The 14465-nt window shown below is 38.9% G+C and overlaps 1 protein-coding gene across 6 annotated transcripts in view; it reads right to left on the reverse strand.

Annotated features, from left to right (window-relative positions):
• Positions 1-4831: 4831 nt before the first annotated feature.
• Positions 4832-14465, reverse strand: part of NTS (neurotensin) — a 54665-nt gene continuing 45031 nt past the window's right edge. For all 6 annotated transcript variants that reach the window (XM_061639634.1, XM_061639628.1, XM_061639633.1 and 3 more), the window contains 3 exons: positions 14155-14216; positions 6373-6597; positions 4832-5437 (listed from right to left, as the gene is read on the reverse strand). In XM_061639634.1, coding sequence (XP_061495618.1) covers positions 5291-5437; positions 6373-6597; positions 14155-14202 — 420 coding nt within the window. In that variant the 5' untranslated portion in view covers positions 14203-14216 and the 3' untranslated portion in view covers positions 4832-5290. The remainder of the gene's footprint in view (positions 5438-6372; positions 6598-14154; positions 14217-14465) is intronic.

Genomic DNA, 14465 nt, shown 5'->3' on the forward strand with positions numbered 1-14465 from the left:
CTAAAGTATTTACAGAACATTTAAAACTGACAACACTGAAATGAAAGAATTTACACCTTCTGTTATCAAGTGATAGACATTAATTCACAAAGCAAATTCAAAAAGCTCACCTACGCTGAAACAGGCTGTTTATTATGGGGATTTTAGACCTGGGAAACAATGTGTGGATGATTTAACTTCCAAAGCATTGTGTCTTCTCTGTCTTCCTCTTTTCTGCAAGTGATGTATCTTATGGTGAAAGTTGACATAAGAACATTTTTTCTCCCTCTCTCATATAATTAGAATACAGAGAGAGAGAGAGAGAGAGAGAGAGAGAGAGAGATGGTCTAGGTCAGGCAAAAGAAAGCTACCCTGAATCACTAATTTATGGAATTCATTGGTACAAGATGTGGTGATATTCACTGATTTAGATGGCTTTAAAAGAGAAGTAGAAATATGCATAGGATAGGTCTGTGAGATTACTCAGTGAATAGGTTTTGTTTTAGGCTCAACGTGCTCTCAGAGCCCCCAAATCCTCTGGTAGAGTTGTGCACCAGACCCAGACAAAGCCGGGGTCCTGAACCAAATTAGGCTGATTTGGGCAGGATCTGTGCTTTGGATCATGTGGAGATCACATTGGGTTGGGTCAGCCTCCCTGAAGCAATCTAAGCTGTCAAAAAGCTGTGCAGTTAGGTGGATGGGAGAGAAGGGGAGGCAAGCAGCCTTTGCAAAGAGAGACAAAGGGCTGTTTGGGCTGCTCAGACTGTCTTATACTTTAAAACTTCCACTTCAAAATACTACTGACATATAAGAGGTATAGTAGTGTGTTGATCTACTTGTAGAGGGGATATGAATTTTTTTGACATATAACATGGTCTGAAATGCAATGCTAATAATTGCTTAAGCACTTGAATTGGAAATAACAAACATAGACTGTCAATATTTTAAATGGATGCATGGTATATACTGGCTGAGATTGACTAGGCTGCGGAGATGAGTTCAAAATCCCTGATGAACCCCCCTTCCCCCTCCCCAAAAAGCAACCTTTCTGGGTGATCTTGAGGAGTGGAAATGGGTGGAAAGAGATTCATAAATTGGACCCTAGGCACCTTTGAGAAAGAGTGCAATAAAACAAAATTTTATAGGAAGAGCACGTCTTTGCTTGCAAAAGAACTTGGAAAGTATACCTGGCCTTTATAATTTTAGGTGGTTGGTTGAGACTCACCTAGGCCAGGAGCCAGCAAGTGGCCAGATCAGGCACTGGCCAAGGACCCCTGCAGCCCAAAAGGGCCCTTGAGGAGGCCCTCCTTAGGCTGGGAGAGTGGAACCCCGGCTCCATGATCCACACCAGCTACCTGACACTGGGCCCGCCCACCCCACTTACTTCCTGCATTGCCATGTCAGCATGCTGTCACACTGTGCACACATGCCTGCAATCATCCAAGATGGTACAAAGAGTGAGTGCTTAGGAAGCTGCCATATACTGAGTCAGACCATTGGTCCATCTAGCTCAATATTGTCTACACTGACTGGCAGTGGCTCTCCAGGGTTTCAGGCAAGAGTCTCTACCCAGAGATGCTAGGGATTGAACCTGGGACCTCCTGCATGCAAGGCAGATGTTCTACCACTGAGCTATGGCCCTTCCCCATGCTTGCTGGGGCTGATGGAACTCATAGTTTAGCAACATCTGGAGGGCCAAAGTTTCCCCAGACCAGATTTAAATAAATAAATGTTCTCAGGTTCAAATCCTGACATCTCCAAATAGGACTAGGGAGGACTCATCCAAAACCCTGTAGAGTGACTTCCAGTCAGTACAGACAATACTGAACTAGATGGACCAATTGTCTGACTTGGCATAAATTAGCTTCCTATGTTCCTAAAAGATGCTGGTTTTTTCATAGGTTCTGAGAAACTAAAATCTTGGTTTTGTTGGTGTAAGGTATTAAGGTATCACATTGTCCTTTGACTGATCATGTAAACCACATGTAAAGCCTTTGTTACCTCCTCCTCCTTCCCCATCCCCAAATTGCCTCATTTTATCTATGGGTTTCAGTGAATTTGTACATAACATACACATCCACTTAATCTTGTATCCATTATACTTTCCATGTGCTGCATCCCTGTGCCACCGGGATGCCTTTTGCTTTATGTGCCTTTAGTTTTCCATCCTTCCTTCATCTCTTCATTGGCTCTATTCCATTTATGGAACATTCAGAACCTGCACTAATAAGGTCTAGTGATTGGATAAATTTTAAAGGGTTTCAAAATACAAACACCTCTTATTCAAAAATGTCTCATTACCAGGGATAAGGGTGAAATTCAATTCAGTTTGTATTTAAAGGCAAATCACCAAATGCATACTTTCCAATATAATACACGAACCGAAAAACAGCCATCCTTTGTCATTTGCATTCCTCTGAGTTTTGCAGTGCAATTATCCAGCCAAATAATGTGTACAAAATACTTATACTAGGATATATATATAATATATAATATAATATTAGGGAAATTAGCATTACAAAAATGTGTATATTAGGGAAAATTGCATACAAAAATTCACATGAATTTTCATAAGGATTTGTTTTTTGCAAATTGCTGCAGAAATGTGGAGAACTGAATGTAGACTGGAAAAATGAGAAACCAAGAGAACTGAAATTGACAGATGAATCTATCCCTACTCATCACATATTGAGTTAAAGAGGGTTCATAGCCAGGGTGGATAACCTATGGCCCTTCTGATGGTGTTGGACTCCAGCTCTCATCAGCCCAAGCCAGCATGGCCCAATGGTCAGTGATGATGGGAGCTAGAATCCAGCAATATCTTGGAGGACCACAAGTTCCCCAACCCAGTCCACAAGTTAGTAATAAAGCATGTGTTTTGCATGAAGAAGGTCCCAGCAGTAGTGTAGTGACAAATGTAAAAGTGCAGGGTCCCTTCTTGATAGTCATGCCAGGTCCCGTAACAGCCAACCCCCCCCCTCAATCACTTGCTTGCTCTCTGTTATCATCTGCACACTCCTCAGTTCTTCCCATGTGCAACTTCTCCCACAATAACAGATGTAACTAGGAGCCAATCATTATGAAATGGGAGTGTGTTAACTGTTGAGAAGAGTATTGTCAGTGGCTGAACCAACTCCTTTCACTCTGATTGACTCCAATTAGCAGGAAAGGACAAGGAAGCACGTTAGAAGACTCTTCTCATTGGCTCACACACTCCCCTTTCATAGGATGCTGGAGACATAGGGACCCTACGGGGACCCTGCTCCATCCCTTGGTCCCAGATTCAATTTCTGATATCTCCAGTTAACAGAGTCAGGTAGGAGGTGGATGGCAAAGACCACTTCCTGAGAACATGCAGAGTTGTTGTTAGTAAGTCACTGATACTTTTAGTTCTTGATCAATTGATGCAGTGAAAAAAGTGGTTACTTTCCTTTGGCATATGGTCTGGAGATAGCTCCGCATTAAGGAATTATGTGTTTAAGCCAATTTTAGTGAATATGGCTATTCTCATTAGGATTTTTAAATCATTACAGCCTTTAATTTGCTTAAAATGTACCGTTATAAAATTTAAATTATTCTGTATTCTGTACTTGAGGGCGGTATATCTTCAGAACAATCCTGTGAGGTAGGTTGAATGATAGTGATTGGTCCAAAGACCCCTAATAAGCTTCAGGATTGACTGAGGATTTGACCCAGGTCTCCCTCCTTCAGATATTTACATTCTTCCCACTCTGCAGTATTTCACATCCAATTCCACTCTTTTTACTTTTCCCAATGAATATTCACTTCACACCTCATGAACAGTTTTCTTTAACTCAAAAGCTATCTATCATATCCTAGTCGCACAAGTAGTTCAGTAAAATGTAGCATCTGAAACTGGAATGGAAAGCTCTGTCAATTTTAGTTCTCTCAGTTTCTCATTTTTCCAATCATAAATTCAGTACTACACATATCTGTAGCAATTTGAGATTTTTTTTTAAAGTCCTCATGAAAATTCCTCAGCATTTTAGTGTGAATTGCTTTTAATAAACACATTTTTGTATGCAGTTTTGACTTGTGTACACATTTCTGCAACCAATTTTTCCTAATGGAATGCATTTCTGTGTGTTATTTTCACTTATTTCTTTTTAGGCACATTTCCCCCTAATATATGGATTTTTAAAAACATTCTTTGTCTGGAGAACTGCACTGGAAAATTCAGATAACTGCAAAGTCTGAAGGATGGCAGCGTTTCAGTTCTCAAAGTGTTTCGGAAAGTGAGAATTTGATAATTTGTCTTTAAATGTGAACTGAATTAAATGTTCTCTCCTGTCTCTAATCTGAAGCACTTTATAGCCCAACCATTTTCTCAGTGTAAAGTCCAACTAAGAATTCAAGCCCAGCTGTAATGACTACCATACTTTTTACTCTCCAAGCAGCTTTCCATTGTCTTTAATTGACTTTGAATTAAGCTTTAAAGTCTTCGATTTCTAAACTGTGTCCATTGGACTCTAGTGCATAGAAGATAATGATCCTAAGAAAGTTAAGTACTCTTTATACACTTACAGTACAATCCTATAATGTATACATAGAGGTAAGTCACGCTGAATTCAATGGGACTAACTCCCAAGAAAACGGATAAAGGATTGCAGGTTTAATTATGTCATTAAGGCTACAGTCCTCTGCACACTTATCTGGAAATCAACCCCACTGAACAGGATTGAATTTACTTCCAAGTAAACATGCATAAGATTGTGCTGTAAATCCTACTGATCTGTCTGGAGTTTAAAACCTTATGGATGTTGTCCTTCATTTTCTGAATCCGTTTAAACTAGAATGCACAGATAAACATGCATTTTGGGTGTTATGAATTTATTGATAAGAGTTCTATAATAACTGATAGAATATTTCATCATCATGAATGTTAAAAGCTTTTAAACTGCTATTTACTTGATTAGGAAGTCTGAATAATTTGACACACATTGAATTATGAAATATCCTTTTAAGAGTTTTATACAACTGTGGCGTTCTATTCACTGAAAGGAGTATGTATAAACAAGTAAACAATGTTGCCAACTCTTCCAAATTCTCAGTGCTGTACAATGCATAATGCTTGGAAACTAGATTTATTTGTAAATGTATTAGTCCAATGAGTTTTAGATAGGAAAAAATCACAATCAAGAAACAACAGTGGCAAAAAAGACGTAATTATGCTATCATCTTGAACGCTTTCCATAATATATTTTCCACACAAATAAGATTTAAGGTTGAAATAAGGTAACCATAAAGCACAGTTACTTAGAAACTAATAAACACTACTGTGATTGCTGAGTCAGTAATATGAACTTCTCTTCAGTATGTATGGTCGTCGGGCTTTGTTGACATGCAGTTGCCGTTTCAGAATGTAAGGAGTTTTTCGCTTCATCAGATCTTTATCTTGGCTTGCATTTTCTGGGTCATAAATGTCTTGCTGAAATAACTGTTGGTGATAAGAAGAGAATACAGCATCAATGTTATCCTATGGAGTTTTGGTGAGGGGAACACATCCAAACCCTTTCTAAATATATATGCTTCTTAAAGTTAACACTATGAAATATGAGTCAATCAATGACTATAGATTTGTTAACATGAGTGAACAATTACACCAGCCTCCCCCAGCCTGGTGCCCTCCAGATATTTTGTACTACAGCTCCCATTGCCAGATAGGGAATCATGCCCAACTCAACCTGGAGATGCTAGGGATTGAACCTTGGACCTTTTGCTCAGGATCTGCAGTAATGTGGCAGAGATGCTGATGTGTCCCTCTTGGATCATCTGCTGCTTCATTAATGCTTATAAAAACATCCCAGGAAACACCTACTTGGGTTGTCTGTGCAGATGAGCTACTGAAATGATGGACAAGCCAAATGATTGCTAGACATTCATGAAAAACTGTACAATTCGTGTCCTCAGGATCACTGGTTGTTGCATTCAGGTTACTCACACTCCCTCTGCCTTTGAACTCTTTCTATCTAATTCTAGATGCATGAGGACTAGTTGAGGTTTGTCAGCAGTCGAGATGGGACTCTGCACATGTTTAAAAGGCACTGTCATTATATTACTTCACATATTATATTAGTGGAATGTGCCTCAGAAGCCAGGCTCTGAAGCTTTAGGTTCAGATTCAGTCCCATACAACTTGCCTCATCATTTAGGAATTAATCTACGATAATCATCAAGCCTGTTAGTCAGAGGGCCTGTTAAACTATTGACTGTTTCATGCAATACCTTGCTAACTGTAAATCTGAATGAAGCACATATCTAATACAAATAGTTTAATATGTACACTATCAATATAATAATATGATCATAGTAATATGATCAATATAAAGCAAAAGTAGGGTGCCCAGCAGGTACCCTAATATCTGGCTTTACCTCCCAGGGCTGGAAAGTTCCTCTGTGGCAGACTTTCTGAAGCTGGTATAATGTCAACATTGCTTCCAAACTGAAGCCATCGAGAGTAGCTGGGAGTTGTCCTCTTGTCAGAAGGTCTCCTTCCTCGATATCCTCTGCTGCTGCTTCTTGGTTGTTTATGTTGCTTATAAGGTCACAAATACTTAGAAGGGTTATTTTCCACTGAGGAAGCTTTGCCTTGCTTATCTGAAAGATCAAAATGCACAGCATGTGAATTGTTCTTGCCCATCAGCAGTAAATAGTGCCACTTGAGTAACAAAACAAAGTTTGTGTAATGAAGTCATTTACTGAAGGATGATTCTTTGGTGCATTTTATCTTCTATATTTATTTGCAAGATGAGATAATACTATGCAAAAGTGAGCCCAATAAATGTCCATTCTAGCAGAATAAGAGCCTGGCTATGTGTTAAAACCAGGGATATGGATCCTGTGGCCCTCCAAATGATGCTGTACTTCATTCTCCCAACAGCCCCAGCAAACATGTCCAATGGTCAGAGATGCAGGAAACTATAGTTGAACAACATCTAGAGCAGTGTTTCTGCCTCACTGAGCCTTAGGGCACTTTCAGGTGGGCCTCAGTGCCACAGTCTACCCAGTGTCTTCTCACATGCCTACCCCATTTCCCTAGCCATGCTGCAGCCCTTTGGTTGGACTAACAACTGCTTGCAAGAAGAGTAAAGGTGGCTGGCAAAAAGAAAAGGTCAGGGGGGGGGAAGGAAGGAAGGTCTTCCTTCCTCTTTAGAAGTCCAGATGAGGTGTTGAAGTAAGTTAAAAAAATAAGACAAAAGGTAGTATCAGTTGTAACAGAGGACAACTGTTATAGGAGGAAGAAATGAGCACACTGAAATACCATAAAATCACAGATCACATCTGTCTCCATTGACTGAACTGTAATAAACACACATCCCTTGCTTTCCAGCACTGCCATGATGCAAAAACATAGATCTGAGGCATGAATCATTATGAATCCTCGGGATTTTTATAAGTGATATAAAAATCTGTCGGGATGGGTGAATGTGGCAAGAGAAGTAGTTAGAGGGGATAGTGCCCTTAGCACTCCCTCAAATGTGCCCACACTCCCCAAAAGATTGAGAACCCATGGCCTAGGGATTCCAGAGAAGGTTGGGATCTAAATAGCAGGCTATAGAACCTCCCTACCACACCTTCCTGCTCAAATGGCTCCACAGAAGAAGTGAAAGTGTGGCACAAATTCAGGCCATGCGGAATTGTAGTTCCCATATGCCAATTTGCATTTCAGGTCTTCCTGACCATCTCTTTCCCACAGGATAACTCCTCAAAGACTGTGAGCATGTGGTAGGAAGGACCAGGCTCACCACTTGTGCCAGTGTATTCTGAGGTCTCTGTGTATCATGATGACTGTAGTTCCTGTATGCTAAGCAGCCTGAACTGTGAGGATCAGGTCTTTCCTCCTCTCCTGCTTCCACCCAACCTGCCCACCCCCCACTTTCAGGGCCCAGATGCTGTCATTTAAGCTGCAACCTGCCCTAAGATCACAGATGTGTATCAGCATATAGGAATTTCATTTCCCTTGATTCTGAATCTCAGCTATACTCAGACACCTCTATATCCTAGCATCTCTATAATGTTACCAGTGCCAAGGTGACAGCACACTGGCGATGGCATGCCTTCCATGTAATAAAAAAGTCATGGGGTCCATCTTCCCAAACCATCAATGAGCAGCTAATAAAAAATCTGCTCCCCAGGGCTGCCCACTCCCAACTATCATTGTTCAACCTTTGGGTGATCTGAATTTATGGGGTGTGTTCAATGTTGAAATATTCAGAGTAAACCCATTGAAATGAACAGAAATGACTAACTTAGGCCTATTAATGTTAATGGGTCTACTCTAAGTAGACCCAACAGGTATTTCTGCTGATTCTTCTTCAAAATGTAATTGGGTAGTGATAGTTCTGTGGTTGGTTTGGGCATTATTTTTCGTTGTGCCTTATACTGTAAATAGAGATTAATCCCTTAAATGACTCCATTGAAATTTTGGCTGTTTTTATTGTGGAAGCATTTTACCTGGAGAATGCTTCTAAGCTGAGAGGAATGTGTTGTTGTTTCAATCAGCTGTCTATACAATTATGGATGGGTCATCTCTCCCACTTTGAGCAGGATTCTAATGATTTTTTAAAACTTTGATTACTGGTAACCAGCCTTTCTGTTCTGGTCAGTCTCATCTTCACTGTTTACCTAGATAACACTATTGGCACTTAAGGGTGTACAAGAGGCAAATCTGTTAACATCAAAGAAAAAAATCACTTTGCTTACTACACTTGGAAGGGATTTTTTTGTCAGCTAATTAACATTTTGTAAAGCTTGTTTGCTAATTAGTTTCAAAAAGATCTGGTCTATTTTCCAATTCTCTTTGTAAAACACTTTCACTCTATCTAGCAATTTTCCATCATGGATGTTCAGATACTGAATTTTTGGATCCAAAAGCAGACCATTGGCCATGCTGGGTGTGGCTGATGGGAGCTGAAGGCCAACAACATCTGGAGGGCCACAGGTACCCCATTCATAATCCCCCACCTCTGATATAAATCAACAATTGGCTCAAGAGACAGAGACAGGGAGTTTGAGAGAGTGAACTCCTTCTTGAAGCTTCTTCTTCAAAATGAATCACCAGCATGGCTTCCCACTGCTAACAACATATCCTGAACAAAATTTCCTGGCTCTTCATTTGTCCCTTGATAGGGCAAGGGCTTGGAATATGCTGGTAGACATGAATGCACCTGCTGAATAATTGTATTGGTACTTTGAATCACAAGTACAGCAAGTACATTTTCCTGCATTGTATCACAAAAAAAAGTTTATGTTTACTTATTTTAGTATAATTTATATTGCCATTTTTGTCAAAATAAGTGCATTTAACAGAAAACTGAAGTACAAAGTCATTATTACAATCAGGATAATTGCACGTTATGTGATAAATTCACCTATTTGGAATTCCTTTCCAAGATCCTGTAGCCCCTCCTTTAACACAGTTGCCACCAGAATGATGCTTGGCCTGCTGGTGATCTGATTGCACCCACTCTATGATTTACATACACTAAAAAAACTGAGCCTTTTCATTTCACTAATATATTTAATTCAACAACATTCTGTTTTGAATGCCTTACTGTAATTTTCTACCCATGCAGTGGCAATTTACAGTAACTAAGAAAGACACTTTTTAAAAAATAATAATAATAAAAGGTTCCTGTGGAAGTGAACCTGTCCTAGTCTTGGAGGATAATTTGACAGCTTAATTATAATACCCAAATGCAATAGCAGAAGGATCCAAGAAGCAAAACAAAATTGCAACAAATACCCAATCTTCTGAAAGAAGGTTTAGATTTTAATCTTAATTATATTTATTGCTGAACATTAAACATTAAATTCAAATGTTGTTGAACTATTGAGGCACTCATATATATCTCTGTTTTGCCTGGATTTCCTAAGGATGGTAGCTAATACTAGCCCATCTCAGAGAAGACCCATTGAAATGAATGGATTCAAGTAACCTAGGTTCATTAATTTCAGTGGGTTTACTCTGATTTAGGGCATTACCTGCCCTATACATTTAAAGTAATATTATACCACTTTAAACAGTTATAAGAATCCTGGGAACTGTAGTTTGTTAAGAGTGCTGAGAGTTGTTAGGAGACTCCTATTCCCCTCACAGAGCTACAATTCCCAGAGTTCCCTGGAAAGAGAGGTTGATTGTTAAAATGAACTTTTTGTAGGTAGGAAAGTGATGGGCACATGCACTGAATAAATGATTAACGGGAAGACTTATAAACACCCCACAACCATATCAAAATGAATACTCAGAACAAAACACCTGACATACTAAACTTTGTGCAAGCAAATCATGATGAATGCTCAATAAACAGGTCTTCTGGAGGGGCCCTAAAAGAAATCCTCAGCTTGTGATGTTTCAAAGAGTCATGGAACAATTTGCTGAAACACTGAAGACTTGCAGTGTGAACAAGGGATGCAAGGGATGCTAATTTCAGGTTGGTATTAAGAAAATGATGGATTCCTGCTGAATATGTCAAATTAACAAATATCACATACAAGAAATTAAAGCCTCTTAAATGCATCTGTCTCTTTTTTCAAGAGATTCTTCTCTTCCCATTGCATTTTCATATGAACATAGTATAAAATGGCTCTGCTCTGGAACTTTTTCGTTCTCAGCAGATGGAGAAATGACTGGAAATGATGAACAAAAATAAGCCAAAATAGTAAGGGGTTGTGTTATTACACAAAAATGAAACTATATTTGGCTCTTGGAGGTCACTGATTCATAGGGTCACCATAAGTCGTAATCGACTTGAAGGCACATAGCAACAAACAAATGAGACAGTAGTGTGGCCGCTGCTGAAGAAGCCCTCCCTGGACCTGAAGACATGAGACAAGTGACAACTACTTCTCAGCCACAAACATTCCCTTTTGGGGCAAGGTGTTTGGGGGAGTGATCAATCAGCTCCAGATGCTCTTGGAGGAAACAAATTATATAGACCCATCCCAGTCTGGTTTTAGGCCTTGTTTGGGACCAAAATAGCCTTGGTGCCCTGATAGACAATCTTCTTCAGCATACAGGGGAGTTCAACCCTGCTTAACCTCCTTGATCTCTCAGCGGCTTTTGATACCATTGACCATGATATTTTACTGGAATAGCTCTGTGGGTTTGGAATGGATAGTATGGTATTAGGTGGTTCTACTATTACTTGCAGGGTCAGATACAGAAGGCAGCATGGGGGGAGGGGTTTCTGCTTGACTCCATGGCAGGAAATGTGGACTCCTGCAAGTTTTTATCTTGCCCCCCATTGGTCTTTAACATTAATTTGAAGCCACTAAGAGAGGTCATCAGGAGATTTGGACTAGGGTGCCACCAATATGCCAATGACACTAGCTCTGTTTCTCTCTGTCAACTGAGTTTAGTGGGGCTATGCAGGTTCAGGATTAGCGCCTTGGTACTGTAATGAGCTGGACGCAGGTCAATAAACTGAAGCTGAATCGTGACAAGATAGAGGGTCTGTGGCTTGGTGGTAGTATGAGAATTAAGTAGATGGCCTGTTCTTGAGGGGTTCATATGCTGTTATTATTACATCATTGATGGAACTGGTGCACACTCTAGGGAAGGGATATACTTCTAGTGGATTTGCCACTAGAACCCAAGTGTCTACAGTGGCCCAGAATGTCTTTGTCCAGGTCCCACGAAGGTCACCTGGTCACAGTCTTCCCCACTATGGGGAAATGTATATCAATTTAAATTATATTGATTTCCAAATTTGCATCTATAAATCAGTATAAGCATATTTTGTGTAAATTAGTAGTTTGTTTCCTTTGGGGGAGTTGATGCATTTTCTCATTTTTGGCAATGCCTTAGTGGCCACCATATGCTAAAGATCACAGGAATTCAGCATCTTTAAATATTTGCTTTAATTTAAGTATGGTTGTTGTGTTCATGATTGTCAAGAAAGTGTGTTGGGAATTTTTCAAAAAATAAAATAAAATTGAAAATACAGAACTTCTCAGCAGGGAATGCAGTAGTGGGATTTAGCATAGTAGATCCCATTCTGCCCTTACAATCAATTTCTTATTCTACTACTCTTCTCCATAAATCCTCATCCACCTTCCTCAGTTGCACAAAACACTCCATAAAATTTTGAATTCTGAAAAAATACCTTCAAAATTTAATAATTTAAATTACGGTATATACATTACTTAAATAGATACGCATTAACCAATTCAGAATTAACCTTCCTTTTTTGTATCTTTATTTAAAACCAAGCTAAAACAGATAGACTTTCATTTTGGCAATAGCCCTTTGATAGTCCTACACATAGTTACTCAGATGCTGTAAGATCCACAGTGCATCCAGTGGGGTTTACAATCTAGAAAGTGTGTTTAGAATTGCAGGCTTAAACTTCTTTTGTTTGTTATTTTCTCCCTCATTTGCTTTGAAAAATATCCTGCCAAAATTGGCATGACTGACCATCTGATCTACACCCTAGTATATGTGAGTGTATAATAAGTTGACAGTTTGAAATTTGTCTGATATCAAATATTAGATGTTAATTAGTTGATGGAATGGTCTGCCATATTGTGAAAATTAAACATTGTATCCTCAACATGGAAAAATATTTTTATTGCTTGAAAGTCTTATTAGTCTTCAGAATATTTTACGTTTAGCAGAATGTCCTTGCTGTATAATATGTCTATATGGATTCATCTTATTCAGGCATTATGCCTGAACAGGGAACAGCAGAAGAAGTAGGATGTGGTGGGTCATCCATAACAGCTTCACCTTCAGTGCCCCCATCTCTGTCTGCTCCACCCTTGACTTTTTTTTTTGTTGAGAGAGAAGGTATGAAAGGGAGTTGCCTCTCCACACACAGCTGAACACACTTAGAAGCCCCCCCACATCAAGAATCCTGCATTCCTGATTGCAAGGAGGCTTCTATTAAGTATGTTCAACTGAATGCACTTCAGATCTCCAAGGTGGGATGGGTGCAGCCTGCATATATGGTAATATTGGAGGTGGAGCTAACATGCATAGCCCTGTGGCCCTCCTCATATTGCCATTACTGTGGAGGTATAACACCTGAAGAGACAACAGACAGATATGGATATGTTTGTATATGTGATGGATGAATAGATAGATAAATAGATAGATGTGTGCGTGTGCACGCTCGTGTGTGTATAATATATTGATGACATATTATATAACTGTTTTAGAGTAAGTGGGAGTAACAATTTCTACCAAGGCCACAAGACTTCATATACCTTTGACCTGATCCAGCAAAGTCAAAAGTCCTGTTCATATGAATTTCAGGTGAAAGGCTCAAAAAATTATGATATTAACTACTTGCCAATATTATAGATATTATAAGCTTGCCAACATTTAGATTAAATTAATCCTTTTCTTTCTGGAAAAATAAAGAGCAGCTGTGCATCAAGGATCTCACTTTTAGTCAGTGCAGTAACTCTTTTGATGCCAAAGTGTTAGATATTTGCTTGCATACCTAGCATTACTGATGAAGGAGTTATTATTTGGGTATCTTTTCTTGGCTACCTACCTGTCAAAGCATACAATCTACATTTTGATATGTCAACTGTGGGGCCCTGAGGCCATATATTTGAGATAAAATATGAAAGATACCTGGGCTCCTGCTGGGAGAAAGGGTGGGATATAAATCAAATAATAAATAAATAAATAAATAAATAAAATATTCCCAAACTTAAGGAACCATATTGCACTGATTTCCTGTTGTGAAAATAATTTTTCTATCTTTTTGAGGCTCATTTAAAAATATGTAGCTATATGCATAACACAGTCCTTGATATAGCTTTTATTGGCTTGACATGCTAACTATACATCTTTTTAAAAGTTATAATGTTATTATTTGATTTTATGTTACCAAAGCTTCCATCAGGCATATACTGACCAGGAATATACCTTTCTCAAATAAATGTACATCATCTCATAATTCCATGCTGGTTGTTCAGCGAAAGTATTAAAAGCGTAGCTGAGAAATCATTAATTTCCCATCATCCTTTCACCTGTAATTATTGTTTTTACTGTCTTTGAAATGAAAGATGACTTTTGCACAATACCTTGTACTGAATGTTTAGGTGTCAATGGTGGTTTATGATGGTATGCTACAACATCTATGTTTGAGAATTCATGCATTTTATGGCAAAAAAAAGTGGGGGGAGAAAAAGCATTACCTTTGATGTATACATATTGGTCAATAAATCAGCTTCTAAGGCTTTCATTTCCTCTTCTGAATCTGCAAGTTAATCAGAAACATATGTTTGCTTTTTCATTATAAATCACTAGTATTTGGGTTTCAACACGTAGGATTTAGGAATATCCTTTAAAGAGATTTTAGGGTTAAGCGCTGGCTAAAATAAATGCTTGGCAGGTAGCTTGTTCTTTAATATATGTTCCCTGATTTATGCAATCTCTCTGGGAAAATGCAGTTTAGTCATGAAAGCAACTTGTTATTGGTCAATTGCAACATTTTAGGTTCCATCAC

This window comes from Rhineura floridana, chromosome 8 (genome assembly GCF_030035675.1).
Source record: "Rhineura floridana isolate rRhiFlo1 chromosome 8, rRhiFlo1.hap2, whole genome shotgun sequence".
In the NCBI taxonomy this organism is placed as follows: domain Eukaryota; kingdom Metazoa; phylum Chordata; class Lepidosauria; order Squamata; family Rhineuridae; genus Rhineura; species Rhineura floridana.